Raw genomic sequence first — 12,511 nt, 5'->3', positions numbered from 1 at the left:
GAAGTGGTGAAGGCAAAGGAACACACCCATCACGTCTACACACACACACACACACACACACACACACACACACACACAGACACACAAGTTTCTTCCCTTATCGCATGGCAGTTTGTTATTAACATGGTTGTTCAGGAAGTGCAAACTTTTATTTAAACTTGTTATTTGCCAAGCAGACAAAGCATCACATAACAATCAGGTATCTTAGTCATACACTCAAAATATTTCTATCAAGAGTCTCAAAACAAGGTGTTACATGTCGGTTGTCAGTATAATTAGTACATAATATATTGACCAGAGTTTTGTTTTTCTGACCTCAAACTTCCATTTAGGCCAATCTGAAGTTGTCCTGATTATCTCCAGTGTTGCTCTTCAGATCTATTTAAAGAATGACTCCCAAACACCCTGTCCACATTTGAACCACTATTCCTGTTTAAAATGGCCAAACAGCCAAGCAGGACATGCGCACAAGCTGCCTTTGATGGCAGTCCAGATATAGTAACTGTATTTAGGGCCTCTTCTTGCCAAAGATCTAAACATCGTGCTGAGCTCAGTGGCACCTGGTTCTTAGTGGAGCAAACCAGCTTAGTGTTACAAAGAGCTCAAGGTATGGGCTTTCATCACTCATTCACTCTGCATGTGTATGTGTATGTTTGTGTGCTTGTATATGTATGTATGTATGTATGTATGTATGCATGTATGTATCTATGTGTGTATGTATGTATGTACTGTATGTACAGTATGTATGTATGTGTGCTATGTGCTAGACAGAGGTTCTATTTTAAAATTTAATCCAATCGAGAATGGTGAGAGGGATGACAGCCAAGGGGCTTTCCCTTTGTCTTCAGGTTCTGCAGGAAGCAGACATGTTTCTACAACAAAGATTTGATTAGGTCTGGATTTCCAGACCTGGAGAGGGGCTTTGAGGAGGTGAGATAATCAGGGCAGAGAGACGCAGACAAAGGAAGGACTGGATGCAGACATTGGGCATTAGGAGCAGTGAGGCATATAGACTTCCCAGGTTTATACTCTGGGAGTCTCAACAGTGCTTTAGCTACTGTAGTTCAGAGGACAGACTCTTCGAACTGAGAAATTAGGTCACCCAAAGAGATTGGGGGCAATGACTGTCCTCTATTCACACGCTCATACACAACCCCAAACAACGACGACACTCAGGCAAGAGCAGATGTACACCAAGTGTTTTATAACACAACGTGTTAGAGGACTATTAAAGCTCAATATGATGTTATAGTGCAAGTCACAGTATGTTTTTACTGTGAGATTTATAGGTGAGTATATAATATAAATAACCCTATATGAGCAACTGCAGTGTTCCAGTGTAAAGCAAAAATTTTGTTTAAGATTTGCAACACTTCTGAAAAAAATGTAAATTATTATTGCACTTTGTGGCATCCTAAATTCACACTCCATGTCACACATGGCACTTTTAGTTCGTTTCTTGTGGGTGGGAAGCAACCTCAGAGCCGGTGTAAGTATTGTGCAACCTACTGTGAGAAGTGAGAAATTTAAAAGTTCTTACAAAGATCCAACTTAGCTCTGACAACATAAATAAACCAAACCTGTTGTTACAAGTTGAACAAAAATGCCCTCATTGTACACAAAAGAAAAAAAGAGAAAAAAAGTCGATGTAAACAAACCCTACGATTTCCTAAGAAATATTCTATTTTCTTTCTTTCCACGATTGGAAAGACACGCTTCTTAAAAGCACATGATTGATGCTGATATTGTGAGAAGGATACTGCTGAAGCAGGACCTGCTGAAACTTGTCGGATGCCAGGAAGATAGGGTGTGTCAACATGAAGTCGTCCAGGAGTATTTCTGCAAAAAAAAATAGAGAGGGAGAGAGAATTAGCACATTCAAAACACACGTTACAAAAAGCTGATAGATGTAGAAACTGGAAGTTTACACCAAGAACTTCAGGCAAGAATATCATTAATCAAGCGATGGATACACGTATCCTCGAGGACAGACTTGCTCGACCGGTCATGAACCTAAACATCTCGGTGTGAAAAAAGTTATATTTTACCTTCTCAACTGTCACTATGTTTTTGTTCTTTTCAATCCATTGGACAAAGGATGCCTGAGTAAATGCTTTCACATTCCTTTAAAGTAGCTTCAGGCTCTCGCATGTACGTAATAACTAGAGCAGCTCTGACTTTTTAGAACTGTCATTGGTTCTCATGATCTCAGTTTAAAATTAAATCAGATTGACCAAAAAACATATAAAGATGTATACAAAGAAATAGCAAAAAAAAAAAGATGTCAAATAAAATGTCTAACATGCTTTGGTATAAGCATTTAAACTTAAGCATTTCATTTTTATTTTATTATGTCTGGACCCCTCAAAACATCCCAAGCACAAGGAGAGTCCAGATCCAGTTATTTCTCGATATTTGAGTCAATAAATGCATTAACTTAAGTATTTAGTATTAGTATTTTTCCACTGCTCAAAATGATGCATCTGTATCTAGGTTACATTAATCTGAAGCATATTAATCATTGATTAAAACTGCATGTTCTGCCACTTTAAAAATGATCCAAAAGAGTAACCTCAAAATGAGCAGAGACCTGAAAAGTAGGCCACATCCTTCACATAGCATGCAAAAAGCTCATGCAAACAACTACGAGAAACACCTCAGGCAATTACCCAAAGAGCAACGCTCAATGAAAATTCAGTAAACGACAAAATCTCTGAGCCCAGCGATGTCAAATCGGGTAAATGACACTGGCCATTTGAGCAGATAACCTGATATCACGTGTTTCTGCTATCTGACTCCACTGGTGCTTTTTCTTTATGCTTTCTGTTCATGTAGGATTTACTCTGACAGCAAGTTAAAAGCCAGATCAAATCAGTGTTTACTGTCTGTGGTTAGGAAAACAAGGTTGCGACTGGCTCAGGAGCAGCCCTTGCTGTAGCTGTACTAAACACCAGGGCAGATGTGTGGGAGATGATCCTGACTGGTTAAGGCTTGTCTTTTCTCCACTTCGGTTGACTGGAAGTTTCTCTGATGTGACGTCAGCAGACTTCAGCAGTTGTAGGTGAAGGGGAAACACTGAGCAGTGTAAAGTTACGGTGATGTGCAAACAGACACAAAGCGTCTCTCTGTTAAAAATGCACATTAACAAGGATGGACAAAGCTGGGGAGGGAAAAAATGAATGGCCCGCATAAGGGTAAAAAATAAAAAAACTCTGTGTGTGTATGTGTGTGTGATAGGTGTGTCAGTCGGAGCCTGGCCACATTCTCACAGCTGCAAATTTCCCAGGGTTGCTAAGGAAACAAACCTTAAATGGGTTGTGTGTGTGTGTGTGTGTGTGTGTGTGTGTGTGTGTGTGTGTGTGTGTGTGTGTGTGTGTCTGTGTCTGTGTGTGTGTCTGTGTGTGATGGGGGGTTAGGAAAGAAAGAAAGAAAGAAAGAAAGAAAGAAAGAAAGAAAGAAAGAAAGAAAGAAAGAAAGAAAGAAAGAAAGAAAGAAAGAAAGAAAGAAAGAAAGAAAGAAAGAAAGAGGGCAGTGAATCAAAGTGCTGCACACCACATTAAAGCAAATAGGATGCAAAGTTGCCAGGACTCACTCCAACACAGTAGAAAAGAGAACAGATGAAGGACAGGAACAGAGCAAAGAGAATGATTACTCCATACTGCCTTTTAGTCCAACTTGTGTTTATTAATCTTTTCTATCCCTTACTGATATGACAGAAGTCTGCAAAATGCATATAAAGCGCCCTTCAGACCGATCACACAGTTTCCTGTGGGCGTGCTGATAAACTGCCATTGATTCAACAAAACAAGACCAGTCATGCCTAGATTTTCCTGAACTTCAGTCTGCTCACCAACCAGACAGATCAGAAAGTCGTCCACGTAGCCATAGCAACCATTCCGAGACGCATTGTTGTTTCTCTTCAGACTGATTCTTACAAATCTCTTTGGCAGAAAAAGGAATGGTTTTACAGGCACATATACTTTTACAGTACTTTGCAATTCACTGCATCAACTTCACTGCATCACATCCTAGCTCACTCACTAATATGTGTGAAGGTCACACAACCAAATGGTTAATATGACAACAGTTAATATGATTAGTTTATGGCTATAAATAAAATGTTTTGATTCACACTCCCATTCATTACTTGTGCCTAGTATCACAGTCTCTGCAACAGTGTGTTTGGGTTTATTTTTATTATCAAACCCATGTATTTTCTTACAAATGTATTTAGTTCTATTTCCAAAACTTGTACAAAATACTGTTTTGTACAAAATGCCACAGGACTCTCACTAGGATAAAGCTTCCTGAAAATGAATGGATGAACGCGGTAAATGTCTGTCAGCAAAACACCATACGTTCTTCTGTTAACAAACGTGGATTTTCTTTGTTCAACAAGCTTCATATCTGACTGGATTAAAGTAAAACACACACTCTGCTCTACTGCACATCTCCACTCTGAACACATGACCTGAAGCAGAGAATAAACACATTCTGTCTATCTTTTAACTTTCTGTTTTTATCATTGCTTTTTTTATCATGTCATGTCATGTCATTAAAGTTAAAAATATATATACACAATTTCAAAGGTTTTTTCAAACATCGGTTGACTTTGTTATTCCAGTGTTGGATCTGCACCTGAACACTGTTTGGCCATCATTAGAGTTAGACTACAGATATCCTGAGCAACTGTTACACGTATACACACATCTCATCAAAGAGGATCAGTCAGTGAATAAATGTGAAGTAAATTAATAACGCTTATGTCTGCCTTGAGGACAATCTAGAAACAAATCCCCAGTTTGCTGTAGTATTTCATGAGATCTGTGGTAAGCATAGTGTACAGTATATATCATGCAGTCCTATAAAGAGGAAATAAACCAAAGAAGGGCTAGACACTGTAGTCCAAATTTGAACCCAACACACACACGGGTGTTAACTCAGCATTGGGGATTAACACTGAGTTAACATGTGGACAGAGATGATGCTTCAAAGAACTAAATACTGTATAACACTATAAAGAGAACGAATCTACTTCTATTACTATAAACAGTAACAGCTGAAACAAACCACAAGTTGTTCCCAAAAAAAATAGAAAAATGAAAAATGACAATAAATAAATTAAGCGCATTAAATTCTATTTTATAAATTATGAGTGCTGTCAGTCATGCTTCTGACAATCCCAGTGATCCATGACAGAAATGTAATATCTAACTTGATGAGATGAATACGGTCCACAGCCAAGCAGTATCTAAAATATAAGAAATAAAGCCATTATGCCTCATGAGAAAATCCTTTTCTCTGCCCCCGCACTTTCCATCTCTCTCTTTCATCCATCGCTCTCTCTTTCAGCCCACCAGTGCACATTAAAGTGCAGTTTTAAGTGTAGAAAATCTATTGCCCAGTTTGGAACAAAGCACATCTTCAACACCCACTCCTCACGACACACACACACACACACACACACACACACACACACACACACACACACACGAAAACCAGAGAATATATCCTCTCACCTTGGGACATAATAATGCAAAATAACAAATAACAAGATTTCATATACTGACACTTATTCGATTTGCAACACATTAACACCGGTTTTCATAAAGACTTGTTTATAAAGTTTAAAGAGACCCAAAATACAACCGTGATGTACATCAGACTCCAGCTGTACTGTCTGAATATGTGACATGTGTAACATTCAGATGTTTAGGGTTTACAAATCTACTTTCCTACACCTAAACTAAGTTTACTGAGCACATGAGTCATTCAACTAAAACATGTCTGTAGTTTAGAATATTTTCTTCACTTGGTCTATTACTATATTGACAACCGTCCAAGCACACTTCCTCCATTCCTCCTGTCCTTCCTTCCTTTCTCCCTAACTCCCTCCCTTCCTTCAAACCTTCCTTCATGTTCTGTAACCACTTTATTCATCCTATATGTTTTGAGTTTATTTATTATTCAGTTCAGATTGCAGAATTAAAAGTAATGTGTGAGAGAAAGGGTTAGGGAGAGTGATGAGAGAGAAAAAGAGAGAGAGAGAGAGGGCATGATGAGACAGAACGGCAGTAGAAGAATGAGTTCTCTGTTAATGTTCAGATGTTAATTAACTCATGAATTACATTTCATTACGCTTGATGGTTAGTGACGAGAGGCTCAGGAGCACTCTCATCTTTATCCGGAGCTGAAAACATCAATGCAGGTACATTCCTGGTAAATCTGCACTGCTGTTACTACATGCGTTTTTTTTTTTTATCCCTGCAACACAGCATAAGATGTACATTTACACATTTCTAATGAATTTTATTGAAGCTGCAACAGTAATTGGAAATAATTTCTTATAAAATTCTGATTGCAGATATTACATTTAAAATGATTAATTGAAAAATATTTAATCTGAACTTGGTATTGAAAGTTCTTGGTATATTGGTACATCAAAGTATATTGGATTATGGAAGTGGTATTGTCCATATAAGTGGTGGCAGCTGAGAGTGTGGGAGTGTGAAATAGAGAGAGAGAGAGAGAGAGAGAGAGAGAGAGAGAGAGAGATCAGTGCAGTTGAAACGATGCAGATGATAAGTATTGCATTGTATAATTTTGTTATTCCTGATTTATTACACACCAGAGTGCAGCTGTGTCTCTAATCAGAAGCGTGTTCATTTTCTACAACAACACAGCGCTGTCAACATAAATGACAGGATTATATTAATGCAATTGTCCTAACACACATGAACTTCTACGGCGGACACTCCAGATAAGAAGAGCTTTTTAACAAGGAAAAACGTATGGTTGACATGTTGTGGATTACTGTTAGGAGACATTCAGCAACAGTTTTAATGTGTTCATTGTCTTCTGGATAAAATTCCTCAGTCACAGGACAGCTTCAGGTGAAAAAAAAGAGAGAGGCTTGTAACTGTTTACAGCCAAAAGTTTATGGACATCTGACCATCACATCCATACAGCATTTGGCAGACATTTTTATCCAGAGTTCATCTCATTTATGCAGTTGAACAATTGAGGGTTCCGAGCCTTGTGCAGGGGCCCAGCAGTGGCAGTTTGTTGCTCCTGGGATTTGAACTCACAAGCTTCTGAATATTAGGAAAAAATTATAGAATTGTCAATTTTCCCCTTTCTATGGTGTTTGCAATAGAAACACGTTTTCTCTTTGTGAGAGTAAAATGCATTCTTGTGTTAATGTCAGAATGCATTCAAATAATAGACAATTCAAGTAAGTAAACTTTGATAACTCTACTACATATCACTGTGTTTTTTCTCACCAGAGAAAAAGGGAGTGCTTGTGTGTGTGTGTGTGTGTGTGTGTGTGTGTGTGTGTGTGTGTGTGTGTGTGTGTGTGGGTGGGTGGGTGGATGGGTGGTGGAGTCAGGGAAAGGAAGGGAGATGCATTGTGAATAAGCTCCAGCTATTCTCAACCCTTCCTCAGCCTGCAGTTCAGAGGGTTCACCGGTTTAGAACGGGAAATCTCAGAGTCACGCTCACACATACCCCATAAAATCGTCTAGAATCGTTTTTTTTTTTCAACTGCGCAGCTGAAATAGATATTTCAGTGCAACATTTCAAGAGAGTTGAACAGAGGAGGGTAAGATTATATAAATTGTGATAGACAAGCCGTTACCATGGAGGCCTTATCGCATCTGAACCCCTGCTGCCCACGCACGTGCTCCTTTCCTTCTCGCTTTCTCTTCGCTTCAACGCTTCCTCACTGATGCTGAAGCATTTGGCAGTAGGCAGAGAGATGCAGAGACGGTGTGGGAGTGTGTGGATGTGTGTGAGAGTGAGAGGAAGAAAGGAGAGTGAGAATGGTGAGAATGTGTGTACAGGGTTTCTGTGCGTTCTTGAAAGCTGCCTGTTCATGTTTTTCATATCTGCTTTATCTCGAGCCCTCTGTTGTCTTCCTGTGGATATAACGAGCCTCTGTCAGCACACACCCCACTTAACAGACACTTCCAAATGTGCAGGATTCAATCTGACTAACATTCAATGGGGCTAAAGACATTCTAAATTAAGTTATTCGATATTCCATGCAGACCCCAAGCTAGTTGTGCGAGATGATCTGTTATGCGTTCGGACTACTAAATTGAACTATTTACACAGTTGTTTTATGAGAAGTGAGCTTGGTCAGCAGCAACGGGAGCGCAGGAGCAGTAATATTTATATTCTGGTAAATTATATCACAATAATATTTTATTTATCTCAAATTTATTTTTATCTCAGATTTATATTCATCTCAGATTTATCTCATTTTGACATTAAATTTGGCATAAAACTTTCCAAGCAACTGATTTGATGTTAAGATTTTGTACAGAATTTATTTTATAAGCATTTTATTTTAATTTTGTGAGACATTAGATAAGAATCTCATCAACTCAGCTTTCCACTACTACTTGGATGGAAGTTTATTAAAAAAACCTAAATATTGTGATACAAAGCGTAACATAGAAATGTCAAGTACCATGATTGCTTTTTTGTCACTCGTCCATATGCTGCAGATAATGAATTTAAAGCATGAACTGTAAATATTAGGGATTTAATTAAATCTGAATACAGCATTCAGATGAAACATAACACAAAAATTGCATCATTTTTCCATTTTGCTGCTTTCTCAGTATTTTGCAATGTTTCCAGGGCACTCACTTTCTGTTTAAATCTGAATATTAAAAACAGTAAAAATACTTTAAGCACTAAAGACATACAGATTCATGTAATTAGGTTACTTACAGCCCTAATAAATATCGAGCTAACTTAAAGGAGTTTATATATCCATATGCTAATGTTTTATCCTTAATCCCACCCCAAAATAGCAGAAGCTCTTTTTTGGCCTAACCCAGTTACTAGTGGCCTCTGGAGTGATGGTGGACACGGGCGGCGCTCTGAACATCACACCAGCCTCATATCTGGAGCGCTGGGAGAAATGACATAGCACCTCTGCTGTTACATAACACAGGAACAATTGCAACAGTGTGGGAATGTGCCAACAATAATTATAAAATATACTTATTGTGCATCATACTGTTATCACTACCTGTGTGTTCAATATGCAGTCACAACTTCGTAACAAATGTCCTCCAAATTTCTGCTTCATCTCAATCATGAATGTTTGAAGGCATGATTGTTGCATTTATTAGTCTTCATTTACATTTAGGCATTTAGTAGCCACCTTTATCCAGAGTGACCTACATTTTTATTTCAATTTATACAACTGAACAATTGAGAGTTAAGGGCCTTGCTCAGGGGCCCAGCAGTGGCAACTTGGGATTTGAACTTACGACTTTTCAATCAGTAGTCCAACACCTTAACCACTAGGCCACGACATACCTTAACATACCACATCTTCACAAAGGCATTCCCATAAATCTGTGTGGAATCTATATGTAAATGTGGGTGAAATATCATTACATGGTACTGCAGACAGTTTCACAGTGACAGTAACATCAGTGCCACAATCAGAAAACACTGAAAGCTCGAAAATACATAAGAACCTAAACTTGATGGTATGTGCTGTTACATTCAATACTGCTTGATCAGGGCTGAATGCCTAAATCTAATTAAAGGTGTGTTATTTTCACGGCTCATACCGTAGTCCCTGCTGTAACATGAATGATAAACGGTTCTTATTAATGCACTTCTTCTAAGATGCTATTGTGTCGATAGTGACAGCTCATACAGTAACGTGCAGTAGAGGCGACACATTTGAACAAATTCTTTTAAATAAAGAATAAAACCTTTGACACTGTGATGTTTTTAGGAGACATTTACAGAACTTGTATGTACTCAGTTGTAACAGTAAAAGATTCCTGGTGCAGGAAAGAGAGTTTCTTTGTAAAGTGAGAGGATGCAGTTTCAGAAAGTGTGTGTGTGTGTTTGTGTGTGAGAGAGAGAGAGAGAGAGAGAGAGAGAGAGAGAGAGAGAGAGAGAGAGAGAGAGAGAGAGAGAGAGAGATGCTAGTGAGGGAATGACTGTTTATTGCGGTCATAACTTGTCTCTTAGACATTCCACAACTTTAAATCTAATTATTAAACTGTTATAAAGTTGTCTGCATCAATGTCCCACTACAAATCACTGTGGTCACTCCGGCCTTTGCTGATATATGAAATGCACCTCGCTGTGCACTTTACTCAGCAATTTGACAACGACACATCATACATTCTGTGTTAACATTTACTGAGTGGAACACACAATGAGAGAATCTAGCTCCTGTTATCACTTATTCTAACATTATAACAGCTGTTTTTCGTGAAGTTGGGAAGGCAAAAAATGCAACTTGTCCACAAAATGCTGACTGGTACTGTATAAAGCACTGGCCCTGGAGACTCCTTCCATTTATTCTATTTTTTTCTAATCCGGTTTCCATATTTTTTTTAGCTTTATGTTCCTACAACAGAACAGAGCCACTACCCCACAAATAAATCCATTTGGGGTTAGGGTTAGTTCATGCCCTAATAAACAAGCCAGAGGTGACTTAGGAAAGGGAAATCTCCTAGAGACCTTGAGGAAGAAACCTTGTGAAGAACCAGACTCAAAAGGGAATCCATCCTCAACTAAGTGAATCTGCATAGTGTGATCATAAATCATTCCCTTTTAACTCTGTACTATATGACCAAACAGTGCAATTGTGTCAGTAGGAAATATACATTTTCACCCGAATTCTGTCTTATTATCAACTGTTTGCACTCAAGTTGACCAGTTGAAGTTATCAACTTGAGTGCAAAACTATTTGTATCAATTGCAGTCCCAAGCCATCTTTAATTCAATTCAATTCAATTCACTGTATTTGTAAAACACTTAACAATGGACATTATCTCAAAGCAGCCTTACAGAACTTTATACATCTATCCCTAATCAGCAAGCCTGTGGGTGGGGACCTCATCCCCATTTGGGTGACACTGGACCGTAAATAAAGTAAATGTAAATAATGACCTTTCTACAAGAGTTTGTAGTCATGTGGAATTATGCAAACAAGAGCTCCTAAGGAACTAACATGTCAGCAACTTTTCTGAGTTCATTGTAGAAATAATCAAATCAATCAATCAATCTAAATGTATTTGTATAGCACTTTCAACACCATAACAATGGACCAAAGTGCTTTACATGTTAAAAATCATTATATATGTCATAAAAAGTATAATCATCAAACACATCAAACTAACAAAAAAATAAAAGTACAAAAAAAAAAAAAAATACCATACACAGTAACTCGGGAAAACATACCAATCATACAGCAAAAGCCTTAGAAAAAAGGAAAGTCTTCATTCATTCATTCATTCATTTTCTACCGCTTTATCCGAACTACCTCGGGTCACGGGGAGCCTGTCTCAGGCGTCCGTAGTGTGTGATTGCGTGAGTGAATGAGAGTGTGTGCCCTGCGATGGGTTGGCACTCCGTCCAGGGTGTATCCTGCCTTGATGCCCGATGACGCCTGAGGAAAGTCTTCAATTGTCCTTTAAAACTACCCAAAGACAGAGCCGATTTCAAAGAGCCCGTTCCATAACACAGGAGCTGCCATGGAGAATGCACGATCTCCACTCCTCCTCAACCGTGTTCGCGGAACAGACAACACCATATGCTCATTTGCTCTCAAAGAGCGAGAAGTTTTGTATATACAATAATTCCTTCTTGCCGAAGTCTTCAAATGTTCACTGATGAAGCCCCGTACAGAAAACTCACCAACTAAATGGCAGCTTTTGCAATCTTCATTGTATCCAAGTAGCTCCATGTACATAAATCTCGTGTATCTTTAGGCTGATTCTAAGGAATGAGATGCCAACCAAAGTTGGGCATCAGGATGGATCAAAAGTGATCAGGATCATTGGTATCTCAGGAGCAGCATGTGGAGCATGAACATTTAAGATTACAAGTCCCTTCTTATTACAGTCTCAATATAATATCAGCCAGCCCAAATTCTACACAAGCTTTAAAAACTGCCACCGTGATTCTGCTCCATCTAAATAAACTGCTGTACAACAAATACACAACTGAATGTGCAGCCATTTTCAGTTACAGTATTCAAAACTGTGAAAAGTTTAGACTATAGCTATATGCCTGTTGTATAGCACAACCCACACTGTCAGCTCTAGCACATACATATACTGCAGGACACACCTATGCAATCCGGGCCAAAGTTTTCACACACGTGTTTACATACTGTAGGAGTGCACTTTGAACCTTACTGGAGCCTCAAGGTTAGTATCGATCACGCTTACATAAATAAACGTATATCAGTGTCTGTGGTTAACTAAAAGACCAGTAATAAAATACATCAGAAACTTTCTCAGGGCCTACATCTAAGATGGTATGGTTTGGTATGGCTATCAGATCCTTTCTGTCTCATATCAGAAGCCAGGATATCGCACACTACAGAGTGATTCGATCAGCTGGTGTGTTAAAAGAAGATAAATATAAATCTTTGTAAGTGTGTGTGTGTTCTGCCTTAATCTAATAAGCATTAAACATAATCTACTTCCATACAATATGCCAGCAACCTTCTAAT

The 12,511-nt window shown here is 38.5% G+C and overlaps 1 protein-coding gene across 1 annotated transcript in view; it reads right to left on the bottom strand.

The window, feature by feature from the left end:
- rapgefl1 (Rap guanine nucleotide exchange factor (GEF)-like 1) overlaps positions 1–12,511 on the bottom strand; it is a 38,487-nt gene that overhangs the window by 15,937 nt on the left and 10,039 nt on the right. Inside the window, exon 2 of the mRNA XM_027139184.2 lies at positions 1,761–1,839. Coding sequence (XP_026994985.1) covers positions 1,761–1,839 — 79 coding nt within the window. The remainder of the gene's footprint in view (positions 1–1,760; positions 1,840–12,511) is intronic.

This window comes from Tachysurus fulvidraco, chromosome 15 (genome assembly GCF_022655615.1).
Source record: "Tachysurus fulvidraco isolate hzauxx_2018 chromosome 15, HZAU_PFXX_2.0, whole genome shotgun sequence".
Classification (NCBI taxonomy): Eukaryota; Metazoa; Chordata; class Actinopteri; order Siluriformes; family Bagridae; genus Tachysurus; species Tachysurus fulvidraco.
Note: the sequence above shows the minus strand (reverse complement) of the source record. Positions and strands in the feature narration are given on the sequence as shown.